Here is a 21,707-nt window from a genome sequence, read left to right as displayed (position 1 = left end):
GGGATAAAAAACAAAGCCAAGCTGGGATGCAGACCTGAATGGCCAACGACTAAGTCCCATGCTCCCAGGGACCTGGCTCAGGTACGAGCTTCGTACCCGTGCATCAGCTGAAACACAGCTAGATCACTGGATTTTCAGGGTTGAAACTATCATCAGTAAATCTATCAATGCTGACGTTTGGATTCACATCCTTGCCTTCCCTAGACCATCAAACTTTTCGTTTCGGGACTCCTTTACACCCCCCAAAATTACTGAGAAGCGCAAAGATTTTGGTTTATTTGGGTTATGCTTATCACTATTGACCACTTAGAAACTGAAACAGAAATTTTAAAATTAAAATAATATTAAATTGATTTTTAAAAAAATGAGTGTATTCTCCAAAACCACATAGAATTTTGTGAGGAGATGGACACTGTTTTGCATTTTTACACTTGGACCGGTCTCTTTAATGGCTGGCTTAATACCAGATGGCTGTAGTTTTGCATCTGCTTCTGTGTTTGTTTGTTTCCTAACAAAGGGTTGCACGTATTTATTACTGAATCAACCTACTGCAGCAGCAGAATAGTAACAGAGAAAAATCATTTCCCTGATAAAACATGCCTATTGTTCAGGTAGCAGAGATGTTTACAGAGTAACAGGATAGGAACACTGCAGAAATACGGGAGCTGTCTCATGTGCGCGATCCCTTAGAGACACAGCTTGGTTCTTCTCTGATTTTACCAATTTTCGTCCAAATCCACCAGGGTATGGGATGATTCTGCTTTTGTTTCTTGGCTAGGAATCGTTTGATCCTGAAAGTCTTGCGAGAAGACAAGGCGAGGAATAGGCTATGAGAAACATGAGCCACATCTGCTTCTCTATTAAATTTGCGTTACATCTGTTGTGTTGTTTTGGTTGACGTGCATGGAATAGGATCTGGTCTCACACAGATACATAGTGAAGAAAAAGTGGGATATTTTATTTTATTATTTATTTATTTTAAAGGTTTTGTTCATTTATTTGACAGAGACAGCGAGTACTAGCAGGGGTAGCAGCAGACAGAGGGCTCTGAGGGAGAAACAAACCCCAGCAGAGCAGGGAGGCAACGCGGGGCTCCATCCCAGGACACTGGGATCATGACCCGAGCTGAAGGCAGATGCTTAACTGACTGAGCCACCCGTTGTTCTTTCGAGATAAAATGGTGTCCCGTGCAAAAAAGTGGCCGGTTCGCTGGCAACTCAGCCATCTGGGTGTCTTGCTAAGACAACCGGAGGCAGCTCAGTACCCTGCAGAAGTGCCTTATGCGTCCCTGACATGCGTCACCCAGGATACTAAAAAGCTAGTCACCAAAGGGACCCCAAAATGGGATATTTTAATAGCCTTTTCAAATAATTGTGGCTCTTCTTCTTCTTAAGATTTTATTTTCAAGTAATCTCCATTATTTAATACATTCTATTTTAATTTTTTAAAAAAGACTTCATAACCTCAAGTTTCAGTCAAATGTTTATTCAGCAACTAGATATTGAAATACCTACTATGCGTAAGGCACGGCGAGGTGCTCCAGAGAGCAGTTATCAGAGTGTGAACTTGTGGAACCCCTGAGGGTCCTTGAGACCCTTTCAGGGAGTCTGCAAGGTCAAGACTGTTTTCATACTAATACTGAAAAGTTATTTGTCTTTTTCACTGGGTTGAGATCTGTATCTATGGTGGGAACACTGCTTTCGGCTGAGCCCAATCAAAGCGGTCATTCCACCTTTCCACCTAGCACTTTGGATGGATCATTTCCCCACTCATGACTTTGGTTACATCACGTATTACTCATATGGAAATGACACAGTGAAAAATACTGGATCTTTGAGTTATGTAAATTTTCTAAATGTTCACATGTTTTATTATACAATATAAAAAAATCACTCTAGCTCATATCACCATCCATCTCGTCAGGAAAAGTCTTCAAGGACTTGGAAAGCTCTCAAGCTCACTGCTGGAGATCTGATGCAAGTCTTCCCAAACTCAAATTTTCCTTTGAAAGCTCAAGTTTCATTGGTAACAACTACTGTTGACTGTTTTTCTTGGACTGATAAGCCCACCTCATTCTTTTTTAAGACATGTTTGCCAAGTCTTTGCCAACTTCACTATGAATAACCATCTATTAGTTTATCAGTTGTTCTTTTGAGATAAAATGGTGTTCCGTGGAAAAAAGCGGCTGGTTCACTGGCAACTCAGCCATCTGAGTATCTTGCTAAGACAACCATGGGCAGCTCAGTACCCTGCAGAAGTGCCTTAGGCGTCCCTGACATGCGTCACCCAGGATACTAAAAAGCTAGGTCATCAAAGGTTGAGATTTAATAACATTAATAAAATGTGCAGCTTCATCAAGACCATTCTTATGTGGGGCTGGCTTTCTCCCCATTACCATAAGCGCACGGGGGTGGTGAGCATGGTGATTGTCACTGCAGTTTGGAAGGTATTATTTGTTTCAGGGGTATAGGTCTGTGATTCATCAGGCTTACACATTTCACAGTGCTCATCAGAGCACATACCCTCCCCAAGGTCCACCACCCAGCCATCCTTCCCTCCCTCCCTCCTCCACTCCAGCAGCCCTCAGTTTGTTTTCTGAGATTAAGAGTCTTATTTGAGTGGTGCCCAGGTGGCTCAGTCAGTTGGGCATCTGCCTTTGGCTCAGGTCATGATCTCAGGGTCCTGGGATCGAGCCCTGCATTGGGCTCTCTGCTCGGTGGGGAGCCTTCTTCTCCTTCTTCTGCCTCTGCCTGCTTCTCTCCCTATGTCCACTCTCTTTCTCCATCAAATAAATAAATAAAGCTTTAAAAAAAAGTCTTATTTGACTCAACAACCAACTGGGCTTTTTTAAGTTAATGGAACAGATCTCTAAATTAAAATGATGCTAGAAACAGCACCTCAAAGCCTGGTATGCTCACAGCTGCTCCAAACTTAACTTTAATGACAAAACTGGCTTCTTCTCCAGCAGATCCTTGAACAGACAATTCTTGGTGTCTCAAAATTCTGGGAGTGAATTTGCCAGGCCACAGGGCAAAACCTGCTGACTGGCCAGAAACCACTTGGCTTGGCCAGGGTTATGACTTTGTGATTAGACTGATTTAGAATTAGTTATATTGGGAGCAGCAAGATAATCCTGTTTTTCTCCTAGCTCTGTGCCATGTGGAACCTATATAAGTGCCTAGTTCCCATATATTTGTCAAGGAGGTAAGGTGTTCAGAGATCAACCACAACCATGCTCCTCACCTACATAAAAACCTCTTAGCTCGATTCTTCCCTGACATATGTAACAAAACATTCTTCTGAAACCTATAGGGGATAAACTCCCTTCCTCTGTTTCCCTCCTGGAGTCACTTATGAACTAGCATTAATGGGGGTCTTGCAAGTATAGCAACGAAAATTGTGGGAGAATATCTAGCCATAACTCACGGTTGACCTTGATCATGACTCTTTCCACGTTTAGCCACATCCCCAAAGATAGCTTAAGTGGCTAGAGTAAACAGGGCACTGAGGATGAGTGGGGAGATAGTTTTCCTTTCCTTCCTTAGGCTCCCACAGAAGCTCCATGTAAGCATCTGCTGTTGGACGGAATCCCAAGATAATATTTTACTGATTAGGTCTGATTATGCCTGTTTTCCTAAAATAAGAAAATATGGAGTCTATAGCATGAACATGTGGCCTGAGGTCAAAAGGTATATGAGAGAGGTGTTGATACAAAGAAAGAGAAAAGACGAAGCATTTTTAAGTGTCATATGTAAGGATATCTTACCATTTTCCACTGGGACTCGTTTACTTCTTTGTACTGCAGCTCATACTCCAGGACTATCCATCCCTTCCGAACATCTGCATTGGGTGGTGGTTCCCATCTCACTTGGATATCTGCATGAATCCCCGTTAAACTGACGTTCAGTAAAGTCCAGTTGAGGCCGATGGGTGGATCCGGTTGCACTGTGCATTTTAACAGAGAGTTAGGGCACAGAGACACGGACAGGTACAGCTTCCTTTGATGGATGGCTTTCTTCTGAAAGACCAATTACTTTATGCATTTTTATTATTCATACCCTTAATTCTTCCAATAGTCTTATTATACTCTCATTGTATAAGAGAGTATCACTTTTTTTTGACTTGAGTATGATCTGTTTTTAACTTTGAAGAAAACCCCTACACAAAAAAATTCCTTTTCAAGTTTAAAATCTGACCCAAAATTTTTCTTGAGGATTTGCCATGTCTTACATTTCTTTTTTTTTTTTTTTTAAGATTTTATTTATTTATTTGACAGAGATCACAAGTAGGCAGAGAGGCAGGTAGAGAGAGAGGGGGAAGCAGGCTCCCTGCTGAGCGGAGAGCCCGATGCGGGGCTCAATCCCAGGACCCTGAGATCATGACCTGAGCCGAAGGCAGAGGCTTAACCCACTGAGCCACCCAGGCGCCCCTTACATTTCTTTTAGCCTTGATAGGATTAATGCTTTGGGATTTTGGCAGTGGAATTCATTGTAACTAGAAACTGAGTTAAGACCTAGAGTATTTAAACATGGGGCTGTTTTGGAATGAGGGATAGAGAAGCCTTTTTTATTCCAAATTGTTTATTACCTAGGGCAAGGATCTTGTCTTATTAATTTCTGTATCGCTACTAGAACAATCCTTCCAAACACTCAGCTAATGCTCCTTAGTTTGTTGTCTTCCTAGCTACGTGTGATGATTTTTTCAGACCTAAGAAGGCACTGTGCTCTTCTCTCAAACGGTGATGAGTCAGGGTTTTCTGTCTCTTACTTAACCGCATGTAAACAATCTGAAATAGTGTTTTGCTTGGTTTCTATGGATATACGGTACATTCTCTAGTAACTCAGCTGTATTCTGCTTATCAGGACTGCAGAGACTACAACTTCCCAAAGCCTGATGAAGAGAAATATGGATCCAAAAGCTAGGAACTATACCCAAATTTACATTCTAGATAGTTCCCCATGAATTATTCCTCCTTGGGTCTCGGTACCGATGTTTTCAAAAGTCACTTGCAGATACAGAGTAAAATTTACTTTCTTTTCTACCGTGTGTAGAAGGTCACCTAGAGCGTTGCCAAGTCTGGATCCCTTGGGTTGGCCAGAGAATCGCCTACAGATGTAAGTGTGAGGAGCTCTAACTGGCTGTTAAAATCTGGTGGACCAAAGGGGAAGCTCTTGTACTCAACCAGAGTGAAAACAGACCTTACTGTAAAGGAGCGTGATATTGGCCCTAGTAGAATGGACACAACTTTAAAAAAAAATAGGGTATCCAAATATGACTAATAATGATCACTTTTGGAAATTAAATCGGAGGGATCTTCAGAATAGCTGAGCTGCATATGGCTACTGTCAGGATAGTAACGCTTTGCCCTTCTGGATTTGTTGGGGATGGAGGAATTCTGATAACTGAAGCTTAACTCTTTAAGAGACCAAAACATATAAATGTTTTTGATGGGAAAATCTCAACTTACTACTCATGTTTCATCTTAAAAACTCTCCTTTCTATTTTAAATAGAAGATTTGGAACATGGTTCTTTTTGGGAAGGCTTGTACCACTGTTAGAAGCATAATAACAGCCTCCCCCTTCCCTCTGTACATCCTGCCAAGTGCTGTCCACAGCTCCCCTGAGAGGTTGCAAAAGCACCTGAGACTGAGTATATCCCTAGGCAGCCCCGGTCCCCTCCTCAGAATGCGCTCCTCTGTCACTTTCCCTTTCTCTGTTAATGGTGGGTCCATTCCTCCAGGTGCCCAGGATGAAATGAGTGAGCTCCACCTTGACGCATCATTTCCCTCACCACCCCCACATTCTGTCAGCTGTACTTTCAAGATGGTCCTGGAGTCCAACCACTGCTCGCCACCTGCATCTCCACAACCCAGTCCTGCCATGATGCTTTTTTGCCCATATTGCTGTATTAGCCTCCGAAGTGGTCTTCTCCTGGGGTCCCCGTCCTCCTTCACTCTATTCTCAATACCCTCCTTGATATACTGGTCACACTGGTTATTTTCACCCTTGAGTTAGACCATATCACTCATTTCAATCCTCCAAAGCCTTCCTCTCTCAGTCCAGGTGAAAGCCAAAGTTGTCCAATGGCTTCAAGGGTACTATAACTTTGCCTCAAAGATCCCTCAGAAGTGGCCTCTTACATGCCCCTCCTTGCTCACTCTGTCCAGCTCCTCTCCTCACTGCGCCATTCCTAGTGAGCAAGCGAACGCTCCCACCACAGAAGCTTTACCCTTGCTGTGCCCTCTTGCTGAAGGGTCCGTCCCTCAGGTGGACACATTGCTTTCTCAATTTTTTCTTTATTCAGCAAAGCCAGTTCTGATGACTCTATTAAAATTGCAACCTCTCCTGCACTCCTCTCCTCCCTCCCTATGTCATTTTTCCTCAGAGCATTGTCTCTCTCTACACTGAGATAAAATCCCAGGAAGGGAGGAGACATTTTCTGCTCCTGACCCCTAGAAATGTACCTGGCCCAAGGAAGTGACTCAATAAATATTTGCTGAATGCAAGAATGAACAACAAATGTCTACTAATACAGTACTTTAAATCCAAAGATGAGCCCTGTGAGGTAGTAGCAGAACACTCACATAATGCGTGGGGAAGCTGAGGCCTGTGGTTGTCTTCTTCAGATCTATTAGGCTCACCTCCTTCCTTGTGGTCTCTCTTTCTCAGCTCCCTCCCTCCTTCCCTGCTATGGTTGTAACTGCCTATCACCACCTTTTGCCTTAATTATCACAAAGATTATCACCAAGTCTTCTAACCTCTCTATCTCTAGTCTGTGCTACTCCAATCTACCCTCTATGCTCTAGCAGGACGGATTTCCCGGAGGCATTAGTAACAACAGGTGGCACTGGATAACTCTGAGATTAAGAGTGTGGACTCTGGAGCTATTTTGCCTGGGTTCAAATCTCGGTTCTGCCTACTAGCTATCTGACCTTGAGTTAGCCTTTATTTTATTTAAATTTTTTGAAGATTTTATTTATTTATTTGACAGACAGAGATCACAAGTAGGCAGAGAGGCAGGCAGAGAGAGAGGAGGAAGCAGGATCCCCCAGAGCAGAGAGCAGAGGTCCTGGGGATCAATCCCAGGACCCTGGGATCATGACCTGAGCCGAAGACAGAGCCTTTAACCCACTGAGCCACCCAGGTGCCCCTTGAGTTAGCCTTTAAATGCTCTGAGCCTCAATGTCATCATCTGTGAAATGGGGATTATAACAGAACCTCTCTCACAAGGTTATTATACTGACCCACAGGTAAGGGCTTTGGAAGCGTTAGTTAGCTGTTATTATCCTCAGGTCATTTCCCTTCTTAAATATCTTCAAATGCACCTCTTCGCAGTAGAATAAAGTCTAAATTCCTCTGTGGGGTACACAAGACCCCTTATGCTTTCTCTGGCTGATCAGTCAGGCCTGCCTAACTGCTCCCAAGTCCTTTGATGGTCTGTGTTGTTTGTCACTTCTGGAACTTAGTGGTTGGTGGAAGACACAGTCCATCTGGTATACCTGGCACTCACACCAATGCTTTAGGGAGCAAGAGAACTGCCACCATTTCTGGGCAGCCTTTCATCCCTCAGGACCAATCATTATACCTTTGCTCATTACCTTGGCTTACTACACCCTCCACATACCTCAAGTCCAGCACCTAAAATGCAGTACTGCAATTATTTACTTCACATTCCTGACTGCCCTACTTGAACATATCTTACTCATTCTGTAGCCACCACACCCAGCACAGCAATCCAGGGCATGGCAGGCCTTCCGGGAAAGTCAGCCATGGAAATGAGTGGGGCTGGCTATTGGCAGGGACATGGTTAGAACATGGTCTTGACCCGATATTCTTACTACTACTGGTTTAGCCACTCAGCAGCTAAGTCTATTGACATTGGGGCAAACACTAAATAGTGTTTCCAAGTTATGCAGTTAGGTTCTCTTTTCTGCTTGTTCTTCTCCTTGACAGACTATCAGATTTATTGTTTCTGCCTGCAGCTTCTAGCCACATTCTCTTAGCCTCTTCCAGTCTGCTGATGCCTGGGAAACCACACACAAGTGTGTAAGGACAGAGCATCTCAGAGAAACTCCAAGCAATTTCTATAACAGATGAACTTTTGTGGGTAGAGATTCTGAAGTACCAACATCAGCTGCTCAAAGTCTTTCTTTGATTCTTTATATTTTGCTGTTTACACTTTTATAGAATAAACATAAATATTCCAATTATGGTTGTTTGTTTTGTTTTATTTTCCCTTGCATCCACACGATGGGCAAGGGATAATCGGTCTACATCTTTCATTTAGCTCATTGAGCTCTGATTATCTCCAATGTTTGTTCTCAGATCTTATAAACATGTCTTTAAACTGATTTTGGGTTGTTTTGTAAATATAAAATTCTAGAATTATTATGCTTTGTGAGAAAGAAAATCTAGGCTTTTATTATAGTGATGATAGGGATCAAAGGTCAACATATTTCAGATCTGAATATAACAATCATATTGAAAAATTAGGAAAGAAGGGATCTTAGGAGTCCACTGAGTTTGTCTCTTGTGATGGTATTCAAGAACCCAACCCAGCTTGAAAGACCTCCTCAAGGAAAAGACTCTGCCAGGCTCCCATTCTTTTCTTGACAACACTTACTGCCAGGTTGTTTTATGTTAGAGCCAACCTCTATTCCCCCTGCCTTCTCCCTCTTGTTCACTGACTGATCTCATGCCCTATGAAGTAGACCTCCATTCACCTAGATGACAATGACGAAGTCTTCCTACTTGAACACACTTGGACACTGAAGCTTCCCTGCTTATTTAATCTAAAGCCATGTCAAATAAAACACAAACCTGTGATTTACCTATTTCCTCAACAGAGAAACACTTTTGATCCACCGTACCACCATTGCTGGTTAGCTTGATACAGTAGGGAATCCAAATGGAGGTATAAGATGAATTAAAGTAGCAGCTGTTTTCTCCAGCAGAGACATAATCGGGGCATTCTTTCCATTCTTGAGTCCATTCTTGAGTGCTCCTGAAATGGAGGGTAAAAAAAAAAGGATGAATTGTTCCAAAAATCATGCCATGGTTCAAGTCAAAGTGAGGTGCTCGATAAATTCAATAAGCTGGAACACAAATATTTTGCAAGCAAGTGTTTTAGCAGCATCACGTCTAAGAAGTATCCCATCCATGGGCTCATCTGCAGGGTCTGCAGACTGCTGGAGGCCATTGGTTCTTGTACTATAGCAGAAACATCTGGGCATTGCCTGCAGATGATGTGCCAGCTCCTAGATTAAGTAATTTGTGGATAGGTCCTTTATTATCCACCTTTTACAGATGAGGGTTCCAAGACTTAGGGAGGTTTAAAATGATCCTTTAGTAAAACACTACAGAGGCCCAATACCCAAACTATGAAGATTCCTAAAGAACCATGACTCTTTGGAACCAGATGTTTCCCCAACTCATGGTGGAAGAGACTAGGGAGGCATGCCGACGGCATTCTTCAGGCTGGGTGACTCTGAGATTTGGGGGGCTGTGAGGTGGAAAACTGGCTATCACCCTACTCTGAACCACCGTACCCTGTGTTTCCTCTCCCCAGGGCTGTCTTATGCTTGGGGGAGTCTTCCTCAGGTCTCAAACACCTTCCCATATTCCTGGCTTCTTTCCTTAACTACATGAAGAGCCACGAGAATATTGTAAACATGCTGGACCTCCAGGTAACATTTATAAAACATGAGTGTCTAGCTTTTGTCTCCGCACCCTTAAAAGAGACAAAAGATCATGAACCCAGAAATGAAAAACTGTTTCCAAACCCAGAAAGCATTTTTTTTTCTATTTTGTAAGCAGAATGAATACCTCATGATAATATAAAAAAATGGAAACAAGAATGGGTCGAATTGAATCGATGTGTTTGCCTATCAGTTCCTTTTATTTTTGTTTTCTCTACAAAAAACAAGGTTATATTTTCCTACATCTTGGCTCAGCTAGAAACAAACGAACAAACGAAAGAAATCATGGAGGAAAGAAGACACGTGGAAAACACTGAAGAAATCAGAGAAGCCCCATGTCCAAGTTCACATTCCGCCACCCAGTTATTCACCTCTACCCCACTCTCCAGAGAGCATCGTGTGCTCGATGACTTAAAACATCTGCAGGGCCTGAGCTGAATGGAAAAGAGAGGCCAGGAAGTTTACAGGGGGAGGAAGGAGAGTTTGGGGAAAGGGAATTCCCTAGTCAGCTGTCATGGGGGCCTGAACAGAAATGCAGAGCAAGCCAAGGATTGCCCCAACTCAAGGCCACCCCTGCAAGAACAGAGCAAGTGTGCTAGAATGGGACACAGCCCTCCCAGGTCCCATCTCACTGACTGACTGACTGACTCCATGAGCCCGGCAAACCATCTCTGGGTGACTACTCTATACGTACTAGAGAGGCATTCCATCTGCCCACCAGCACTGAGTGGATATAATGATTAATATGATGTCATTCCTATCTTCAGGCCAGAAGGAGATTCAAAATTACCATCTGAGTAATTTTTCTTTTTTGGTCTCCTGTATTCATCCCATTCATATTTAATAAGTATTGATTATATATAAAAAACACTCTGTTGGACATTATGTGGGACGCACACATGTCTAAGGAATGACTCCTGCCTCAGAGGAATGATTGAAAACCTGTATGACAAAGTAGTGTGGGTTATATGCACAGAGTACACATGGGGTTCCCTAAAAGTTCAGAAGATGGAATGATTGCTCTGGCTGTTCACAGAAGCCTTCAAAGTAGAGGTTGTGTTTCTAGCCATCTTGAAGAACGGATAAAAGCTTAATGTGTAGGGAAAGGAAGGAGGGAACCGAGTAGTCAAAAGTGTTGAGGTACGAGTATGAGTATGGTGAGGGGAACAGAGGGCAACGGAATAAATGGGCAAACTTTTCTCAAATTGGAATTGCTACTTGGGTGAGTACTTCATTATTTACTCATTATTCATGAGGTATCAGCTGAGAAGAAGGTTTATAAGTCAAGGAGACATAAAGCCAGGTGGTCTGTGGCTGAGGGGGAAGAAGACAGGAATGACTGTGTAGGCTGAGGTGCTTGGGGCTGGTAAGCCAGAGCATCTGTGAGCATCCCCCCTCGGGGACGGGTGCTGGGTAGCAAGGAATGACAAGGACACCACAGGCTATGGGAAGGGATGAGCTGGGAGACAACACACGCCTCCTTCTTTACAGTTGTTTCTCAGGCTGGTCTCTTTGGCACTAGGACGAAAGTTGTATAGTATGAGGGCGTCCTTGACACAGTTGCTCATCAGCTGTTGGAAAGAACTTGGGATTAACATGGCCAGTGAACTGTGACTTAAATTCTGGCTGAGATTCTGAAAAGTTGCATACCCCTGGATGAGAGGGAGATTTATCCTTGATGGGGAATGTGAGTGCTGTGAGTGTGTATGTGTGTATATGTGTATATGTATATATGTGTAGGTGTATTTGTGTGTATTTGTGTATATATGTGTAGGTATGTGTGTGTGTGTGTGTGTGTGTGTGTGTATGTATGTTTAGAGTAGTAGGAAAAGGATTAAAAAATTAGGGATAGGTGGGTCATTGACCTACAGTATAGTTTATTTTATCTTGACTTTCTAACTAAGTAAGGGTATGTTGAAGATTGCCCAGAGAAATGAGGCTCTTACATAATAAGATAGATAAAAAATATATTTAGCATAGTTGATAGTATAAAAGTATTAAAATGTAAAGCTACACTACAGTACTTAGCAGGCTTGGATTTGTAATAGGAAGGTTAGCTCTGTGTGTTTTACGGTTTCTCAACCTCAACATGTCCCCATGGAGACTGCATGAAAAACCTTGTTTAGATTATTCCAGATCCATTAGGTCCACAGAGCAAACAACTTAAAGCACTTATCTGAAGCACAGGAACAGTTAGTTCAAAACACAACTACCAGCGCCCTCCCCCTCATTTACCAAAGCTGAATTTTATTTTAAATAAATACTTAAAAATTATTTTTAAACTCTTAAATTTAGCCAAAAAAAAAAAAAAAAAACCAACCAACAACAACAACAACAAAACAACCCACCAAAGAAACAAATAAACAAATGGGCTCACAAAACAGAGACTCTGGCCTGCTTTCCCTGGGTTGAATTTCTACGCAGGCAACCAAAGTCAATTTATGGAAACTACTTTCTCTTTGTCATACCCCTAAGAGTTAACGGCACGAGGTTTGCTCCTAGTCTATCTTGCAGAATGGAAGGAAGGCTGTATAAGGAGACTACTGGTAAAAATCAGAATAAAGAGCAGAAGAAATACTTTCCATCCAAATGCTTTTACATCTAGTAACTAGAAGAAAAATCCTAATAATAAAACATCATTTATGTTCTAAAGACAACTGTTTTCATTACATACAGATCATGTACTTTGGCTTAAAATTAAATCTTTTCTCTAGAAAAAAAAAAGGAAAAGCAAGAGTGCCCTTTCTCCCTTCTTATCTCCCCCAGAACCTTGCATGGAAAATACACTTTCTTTTGATAGGCCAGGATAACTTGTTAAGGGGAGTGAGTGTGGGAGATGGTAGAAGTGGGGGGTTAGAGTCTTAGGGACTGAGCCTTCACGTGCCCACTTTCTTTATCAATAAGGCGTCTGTAGGCAAGGAGTTGAGGGCGGAGCCTCTTCGCGGGCCTACAATGTCATTCAGGCTGAGTCTTCTCCCAGCAGTGAGACTAGACCTGGCATAGCAGCCATGACTGGGCGGGAGAGGGAGGTCTGTGTCAGCTAGCTCGCCTGGCCAGGAGCAAAGAGCCACGAGCATGGCTGCCTCCAGGCCCGCCCAGTGGACAGCCTGATGTGGTTAGGCTCCTTTGTGCTTTAGTTACCAAGGCCAGGCTGGTAAACTGAAAGCCCAGTGCACAGGCCCCTTTGCCAAGCCTTCCTGTCTCCCCTTGCCCCAGTTCTGGATGAAATCCTGTCCTGGCTTCATGTGTCCAGGAAGAGGGGTCATGATTCTATAGTTCCGGGAGTTGCCTGGGACCTGAATTCTGACAACTTCTGGGACCTGACTGAGAAGTCAGAAAGCACACCTATATGGTCCTCTTTGCACCAGGGGCCGGTGTGAAGGCTGACATGTTTGTGTACTCGCTGGTGCGGTCTGGGCCTGACATACTAGCCCTTTGGATTCTACCCTTCCTAGATAAACTGGGATGAAGGCTTCTGCTATTTTGGTTAGATAGAATAATTATATTTTTGTAGAGAAAACACAAGTTGGGGTTGGCTCTCATCATGAGATTGCGCTTGGGGGCTTGAAGATGTGATAGTTTTCCCCTGAGATCCCAAACCCCACTACGGCAACAATTAATGACGTCCTTCCAAATACTATGGGATTTGCCCTCCACCTGTTCACACATTCTGTGGCATCTCCGTTAGCACAGAGCCTGGCTTTGGACTAGGTCTGCTCAAAGGCCCAGGTGTGCAGAGGAGGCCTGAAGGCAAAGGCACATGACCTGGATGGAAGAAAGTAAGGAACAAATATATATTTGTGAGGGCTTCATACCTTTGGGTTTATCTTTTGGCTCAAGTTCAGATTAGGTGACTATTATGGTTGGTAATAACCCATTTTCATAACATGGGTCTGACTCTGCCCTCTCTCTCTTCAGTTTTGTTCCTTACTATACACACAACTTTGTTCTCACTGGGCCGGCTCTCTGTACCTCCGAAATCTCTCTCCATTTAACAGTCTACTCAGCAGATATTCCAAAGTGTTATAATCATAAAAGCTTCCTGTCCAGATGCATTTCCCCAAACCAGCGTAGTCTCGCCATCCCTATCTCTCTGTAGCGTCAGCCTTAAAAGAAAAAAGGTGCTTTTGGTGCCCAGCTGCGTCATTATTTGTGTGCCCTCTGGGGCACAGCCAAGTAACCTTCCTCACACCTGGGAAGTGGGGAAGGCCAGCAGGAGTTGCTAACTCAAGGCATTTATTTGTAAACTGAGGACCCAGTTTTGCACTGACAACAGCCTTAGAAGACCAAGAATCACTAGCCAGAAAGAATCAGAAGTAATTATTGTAGCCCAGGAATTGGATTTCTGCATGCTTACCATTTTAAATTGTCACCATATCACCAATCATCACAGCAGCTACCATTTGTTGAGTACACAGGCTGGGCCAAGCACGGCGCTAAGTATTTTTCATGTATTATCCAATAAAACCCTCACAAGAAGCCATGAGACAAGGTCTACTATCTCCGTTTCGCAAATGAGGCGGCTGAGTTGTGAACGGACTACTTTGCCTGGCATTCCTCAGTGAGTGCCAGAGTCAGGCCGAGATGCGGTGTGTTGGACCTGAGCCTGTGTCTTTAGCTGCTCCTTTCATCTTTCCTCTTTGCGCACTCCTTCGAGGGGTAAATGGCATCAGCCTTGGACTGATGAACACTCCCACCCTGGCTAACCTTGTTTCTTGGCTTAGGCCTTCCCTGGGGGTTGGATGGAAAAGAGGAAAGGACAAAGTATTTGAACCTAAAACTTAGAAAAGGCAAAAAGGTACAACGTAAGAGTAAACAGAAATGGAAATAATTCCAGGTGAGGGGTCAGAAAGAAACGAGCTGGATGGTGATTATATCGAGAGATCTTTGTTTCACTCTTCCTCTGTTATTTTACAAGACAACCAGTCAAAATGGAATAGAAAACTATTATAATTCCTCAGTGAGTATCACTAATTTAATAGGAACATAGTCTGTTTTCTACATAAACACCAAGCTGAGTCTTTTAAAACATACATGTCTTCTCAAAGTCTACCACAGGTAAAGTCAAATTCAAGGCCTAGCCATGGCCAACAAGACTTGGCAGTCTGGCTCTGGCTAACTTTTTTTTTTTTTTTTAAGATTTTATTTATTTATGACAGAGCACAAGTAGGCAGAGGCAGGAAGAGAGAGAGAGAGGGGAAAGTTAGGCTCCCTGCAGAGCAGAGAGCCCGATGTGGGGCTCGATCCCAGGACCCTGAGATCATGACCTGAGCTGAAGGCAGAGGCTACACCCACTGAGCCACCCAGGCGCCCCTCTGGCTAACTTTTTGACTTCTTCTAAAGTCATGTCCCTTTTTATCTTGTGCCATCCATGCAGGCCTCCTGCTTTCCTCAAACAGATCAGCCTCAGGGCCTTTGCTCCAGTAATTTCCTCTCCTGCAGTCTCCCCGCCGCAGACATTCCTATGGGCCTCTTTCACTTCACTTCTGTCTCTCCTATAACACACCACATCAGCAAGGCCCACCGTGAGCTGCTCATCTAAAGTTTCACCCAAGCTCCCTACACACACGCACACATGCCCGCACACACAGACACGCTTATCTACACTTCCATGTATTTGCTCTCTCATATACACTTATATGTTCACATCCTTGTGCACCTCCATGTACCTGCTTCCACACCTTCTCACACACACTCACTCTTGCACACACTTCACACACACACATTCATGCATATTCACATTTTTACCCACTGACATGTACGTTCATTCATACTCACACTCACCCTCAGACACTCTCACGCACACGCATGACCTCATTCACAGTGTGGACACTTCCTATCCTCTGGCTTTTACTTTTCTTAATAACCCATATTACCAGCTGACATTTATTTATTTTTTATTTTTTATGGTCTGTCTTCCCCTGTTGGAAGTGACGCTCCACGAGGCCAGGGTCTCTAACTTTTTGCAATCAGCGTTGTATCTCTGGTGCCCTAGATAGGCCCCAACACGTAGTAAGGGCTTAATTAATATTTTTTGAATAAATGTACACATTTAAGTCATCACATGTCCACCACTGCATACCACTCAGTAAACTTTCATCTGAAAATCTATGGAGGGAAAAGTCAGGAAGGATGAAGATTGCACCTTCTAATATAGAACAGCTGTATGGATCCTGGGTTCTTCAAACCATGATTAACCCCATCGGTCCAGTGGCATGAAAAAGTCTCTAGTTCAGGTGAACGGCACTTGGTGAACTTAGGCTTCCCAGAAGAATCTGCAGAACAAACAGAAAAGGCAATGCATGAAATCAGGAGGGTTAGGTATGGTTCTAATAAAACTCACACATAAAGTGGTAAAGAAGAACCATTTCCTCTAGAGACACGGTTTTCCTGGGTTGTGGTTTCAGAGCTCGTTGTATGCCAGTCATTTCTCTGTCAGCTCTCGATTCCAGGGACAAACTGTTTTGTCTTTATGTCAAACATTATTTTTAGGGCCTGTTGGAGAAACCAGAACTAGAGGTAGGGCTTATTTGGAAAGTGACCCTGGAACAGGAAGTAGGGCCAGGGAGAAAGGGAAGGGGAGGGAGGACAGCCAACAATGCATGTTGTCCAGGGAGCTCCCACAGTGCCCAGCCAGGGGACCTCCACAGAGGCCTCTGGGAGAATCTGTAGAGTGTGGAGTGTGTCCTAGAGAAGGAGGGAAGGCTGCGGTGTTTGTCCTCCTCACTCCCAACCTCCACTGCCTGGGGGCTGCCCTGGAGGTGTTCATGCCCATGACCTTCTAGGGCACACCCACACATGGGCTGAAGATCTCACGTGACTTGCTTGGGAAAAGCCTGGACAGGCTCCTGAAGGGGACGTGGCAATGTGCACGATGGCGGCCATGAGCCCCAGATGCAGGCACTGGCATCAGATGGGACAAGGGGATATGGCCTGGGACCATGGCATCCACTACGGGGCCTTTCCTCCTTTTATTTTTTTTTTAAATAAAGAGCCACTTATGTTTGCATTCTTTAAAAAGATTCAGCCAGTACATCCATTAGGTAGATGATGACTGAAAAACTTCTGCATACTTATGTGTCAATTCTAATTTGGGAAGTGGTGATCGCCTCCTAGTGTTAGGCTATTAGCCCAAACACCTCCACACGGATGAAATTTGCAACAGACAAGTCTGAGGCAAAACAGATTTTTTGTATATTATTTTTCATTGTTCTCTGATCTCCACGGCCATTTGGGAGATAGTCAAGCTTCTTTTTTCTTTTTTTCTTCCTTACAGGATTAGTCTTCCGTTTGATTGTAAACAATATATTTGTTCTCTGATCTAAAGCTCTCATCTCTAGGCAACAGGGAGACTCTCAGATTTTAAGTACCTTTATGAACACTTTAAAACATAATTTAGAAATAAATAGCAGGCAGCCAAACACATAAAAACCCCTAATTCCAAGTTCCAGGTTCCTTTCTGGTGTTCTGAATCAAAACATGCCTCTTTTCCCCTTTGTCAGCAAAATCCTAACAAATGGGATGTTCTAAACCTTCTAAATAAATCCATCATTCAGCCATCCACTCAACAAACACTAAACATCTACTTTGTTCCAGGCCCTCTTCCAAGAGTAGAGCAGGAAATAAAACTAACGTTCAGGTCCTTGTGGGGTTTCTCTTTTAGCGGAGGACAGGGGAATTCCATGTAGAAAGATGAGCAGGGTAAGAAGATAAAGGGCTGGGAAATGGAGACCCCATCCTCCTTCCGCTAATACCCATATAAATGCAGCCAAGAAGCTCAGGCTGGGGAAATGTGTCCTCGTTTTAGAACATTTAATGTCCCAAATTGTCTGGTCACAGGTAAATGAATCTTCAAGAGATCCTGAGTAGCAGATAGGTCCTTCTGCCCTGAGAACACATATTGGGGGTGACAGAATGTCTTAATGAAATTCCATAGTCACACCGTTTTAAGAGATTCCTTTTTCTGTATTAACTAAGAGATTCACAAGAGTTTTGGGACCTGGATAGGATCTGCTTGGTACTAAGGGCAGGTGCTCAGCCCTCTTGGTGGTCAGCATTTACAAACCTCTCTGAGAGCACTAACATGTAGGATCTGCTACAATTGAAGAGAGTGAAAAAGGTGTGTGTTTTGTTAGGTAAGTGCCTACTGTACAGTAGAGTACCTGGAAAAGTTCCTTTTTCTATTAGCTGAAGCACTGAAAAGGTTAGTTTCAGATCATCCAAGAATATAAGTAATTAAGAGAATATATTTCAGCCACAAGTATTTTTAATGCCTGCAGGTTTGAGGAGACTATTGCAGATTCTGGCTACTCCTCCGCACGGAAGTTTAAGAAGAGGAAATGCACTGGATTACAAATTCAGAGATCTGTGTTTGAGTCCTGGCTCTGCTACTCTTAGCCCTGATCTTCCCAAGCCATTTGGACCTCAGTCTCCTCAATAGAGAGGCTGGAAGAGATAAGATTCAAGCTACTATACAACTTCACTTTTATAATAAATTTATATATTATATATATTATATATTATATAAGTTTATATATGTATAAATTTATTTTATATATTTATAATATATATTGATATAATATATTTATATATTTCTAATATTAATATAATATATACTTATAATATATAACATAAATATATATTTATATATAAAATTACATATTATATAAATTTTAATATATGTAGTAAATTTATAATAAATGACATGTACTACCATTAATAATAATGTACACAACTAAAACACAATTTTAGCATTTAAGCTGACACAACCAGGGAACACCAAAAGCAAACACCATTGAGGTTTTCATATTCCCGGTGCAACAAGCCTGCCGTATAATGGCAAGAATAGTAAACCCAACCCAAAAACTTGAAACAGAAAAGAAAAAAGTTTGCTAGCTGGGGAGAAAAAAAACTTAAAAAAATTAATTTGAAACACATTTTTATTGCTTCAACTTAGTCTGCTTGTTTATTCTGTTTCATTTTAACTCCAGATGTATAGAAAGCTCCCTATTACATTCTCATTCTAAATAAGAAATAGGAAATTCATGGTTCATGGCTGTGACGCTAATGTTATGTAGTGTGTACCCAAAGAAGAACTCTGGTACAGGCATAGTACAGCCAGGCTATTTTTAATGTCTGTTTCACTGCATGTCCTCCTTTCCCTACCTTCCTCCTTTCTTTCTCCTTCCTTTCACTCTCTTCTCCTTCCTTCCTTCTTCCTTTCATGTCTGGGTACGTGCCATTAAGTGCTGTAGCAGACAGACTCTCAGATGGCTCCCATGATCCCTGTCTCCTGTTATTTACAAGATTTTGTATTTCATCTCCTTGAATAATTTGCTAGTCTAATCTATAGAATATGGCAGGATTGTGGGGATGTCATATCTGTGATTAGGCTACAAAGACTGTGACTTCCATCTTGCCAGCAGATTCTCATTCTTGTTGGTTTTGATGAAGCAAATTGCTGTGTTGGTGGAAACCACATGATGAAGAACTGAGAGTGGCCTCTGATCAGTAACTAGTAACTCTAATAACTCTTAAAGACCTGAATCTTGCCAACAACCATGGAAGCTGATCCTTTCCCAGTCCAGCCTTCAGATGAGACCACAGCCCTGGCCAACACTTTGATTACAGCCTTGTGAAAGAGTGTGAAGCAGAGGTCCCAGAAGATGGGTTAATTTAGAGGAAGGGCAGGGAATAATATTAACTGGATGCTGTTTATACAGAATAAATGAATCCAGTATATCAGAACTTGAAAGCAGCATTCACGAATGGCATAAGCTACTTTTCTCAGCAAATGGAATGCATTGCAATGAGTGTGGTGAAAGTACATAACTTCTTTGTTGGAGGCAAGAAGAACTGTAGTGTAGCTGGCTACTTAGCTCCTCAGTCACCTGCTGCTTCAGGTGTTATGACTGTGGCTGAAGACAGCTGGCATTCCTGAAGTTCAGCTCCTTAGCATCTTGTTGAGGTTTACCAAGGCTGAGAGGTACTGGCCTTAAAATGAGTACCTCTCTGATTATGTCTGAAAATCCTACTAGAAGTTTGTTTCATATCTCACTTAAAGACAACAAATGGCTACCATACATTCTCAGGTCCTCTCTGATGAGCCTCTCTGATTACAGCCAGTAATTTTTGAACTAGTAATAATTCCTGCTCTTTCATGAATTTTAGCCTAAACCTAGAGAGCATATAGTTCAATATCCATTTATAGCAACTCTGAAAAGAATGCAGCACTTGACAAGAGAGCCTAGCTTTGGCCCTAAATTGATTCTCACTAGGAGAAATGAGTGTTCTAACTCAAGTGGTCTCACATTCTGAAAAAAAGTTAATATTAACACTGATCAGCACTCAACATCCTGACAATAGATTTGGGATTCATTTTAATTTTCTCTTTGGAGTCTTCATTTTGGGAATGAGGATTTTGACTTGCAACTACATATTTATTTATTTTTAATTATTTATTTCTTTTCAGTGTAACAGAATTCATTGTTTTTTGCACCACACCCGGTGCTCCATGCAATACGTGCCCTCTCTAATACCCACCACCTGGCTCCCCCAACCTCCCACCCCCCGCCCCTTCAAAGCCCTCAGATTGTTTTTCAGAGTCTATAGTCTCTCATGGTTCATCTCCCCTTCCAATTTCCCTCAACTCCCTTCTCCTCTCCATCTCCCCATGTCCTCCATGTTATTTGTTATGCTCCACAAATAAGTGAAACCATATGATAATTGACTCTCTCTGCTTGACTTATTTCACTCAGCATAATCTCTTCCAGTCCCGTCCATGTTGCCACAAAAGTTGGGTATTCATCCTTTCTGATGGAGGCATAATACTCCATAGTGTATATGGACCACATCTTCCTTATCCATTTGTCCGTTGAAGGGCATCTTGGTTCTTTCCACAGTTTGGCGACTGTGGCCATTGCTGCTATAAACATTGGGGTGCAACTACATATTTATTTTAATTATTGTTACATACATCATGTAACATGTTACATACATCACCTTCCATATTATATCATGTTGAATACTTAACATATATTGTCTCCTTTAATACTGAAAGTAATTCCAGAAGGTGGGCATTATGTCCGCTTAGAAATAGGTGAAGAACTGGAGTTTAGAGAAGTGAGTGTTCCTGTTTTTACTGCTGTAGGTAGCAGAGATGGGATTAAAATACAGGTTTGTGTGATTTCAAACCTAAAATCAGCACCAGCAAAAAATAGCAGCTTTTTTGTTAGGCAATTTTCTCTTGCTTCTCAAAAAATTCCCAGAAGGGAAAAATGATAAGCTCAGATGTGCTCTTAATTCAATTCTCAGAAATCAGTAAGCAAGCAAGCCCTAAAAGCAGCATTTTCTAATTGTAATTGCACATTGGAATCAACAGGGGGGCTTTAAAAAGATACTGATGCCTTGGCCTGCTCCCAGAGACTTGAGTCAATTTGGGGTGCAGCCTGGGTATCATGATTTTTAAAAGTTCCCCAGGTGCTTGCAATGTGTGGCACAGGTTGAGTGCCACTGCTGTAGAGAAATAAATTATAAGTAAGCACTGAAAAGTTGGCTTTCCACATTATTAGGTTCTCTGATCAGTTCTAGCAGAGATTTGTATCAAGAGAGACCCTTGGTTTAGGTGCCTGGCTGGCCCGGTCAGTAGAGCATGCGACTCTTGATCTTGGGGTTGTGAGCTGAAGCGCCATGTTGGGTGTACAGCTTGAAAAAGAAAAGAGTGATATGTAGTGTAAACTCCCATGAGTGTAGTTTGAGAGGGTGTGGGAAGGATATGAATATTAATTATTACCTCAGAAGAGTAAATGATGAACACTGGAGAACCACGAGATATTTTAAATATATGGGCCTATGGTGCATATCTAAATGCTAATCCAAGTTTCTGATAGACTATAAATTGGTAATGGGAATTAATTAAGAAGTTAAACTGGTATTCCTACTGAAACTATTATTTAGAGAGCTTAAAGAGAGTTTTGATAAATTCTTTGATCGAATGTTGATATTGATAAA

General features: G+C 42.4%; 1 protein-coding gene across 8 annotated transcripts in view; it reads right to left on the bottom strand.

Moving 5' to 3' along the window:
- GHR (growth hormone receptor) overlaps positions 1 to 21,707 on the bottom strand; it is a 268,372-nt gene that overhangs the window by 16,017 nt on the left and 230,648 nt on the right. For all 8 annotated transcript variants that reach the window (XM_047731508.1, XM_047731507.1, XM_047731509.1 and 5 more), the window contains 3 exons: positions 15,844 to 15,973; positions 8,832 to 9,004; positions 3,767 to 3,945 (listed from right to left, as the gene is read on the bottom strand). In XM_047731508.1, coding sequence (XP_047587464.1) covers positions 3,767 to 3,945; positions 8,832 to 9,004; positions 15,844 to 15,973 — 482 coding nt within the window. The remainder of the gene's footprint in view (positions 1 to 3,766; positions 3,946 to 8,831; positions 9,005 to 15,843; positions 15,974 to 21,707) is intronic.

The sequence above is a fragment of the Lutra lutra genome, chromosome 5 (genome assembly GCF_902655055.1).
Source record: "Lutra lutra chromosome 5, mLutLut1.2, whole genome shotgun sequence".
Classification (NCBI taxonomy): domain Eukaryota; kingdom Metazoa; phylum Chordata; class Mammalia; order Carnivora; family Mustelidae; genus Lutra; species Lutra lutra.
The sequence above is the reverse complement of the archived record's forward strand: the minus strand, read 5'-3'. Positions and strand labels throughout refer to the sequence as shown.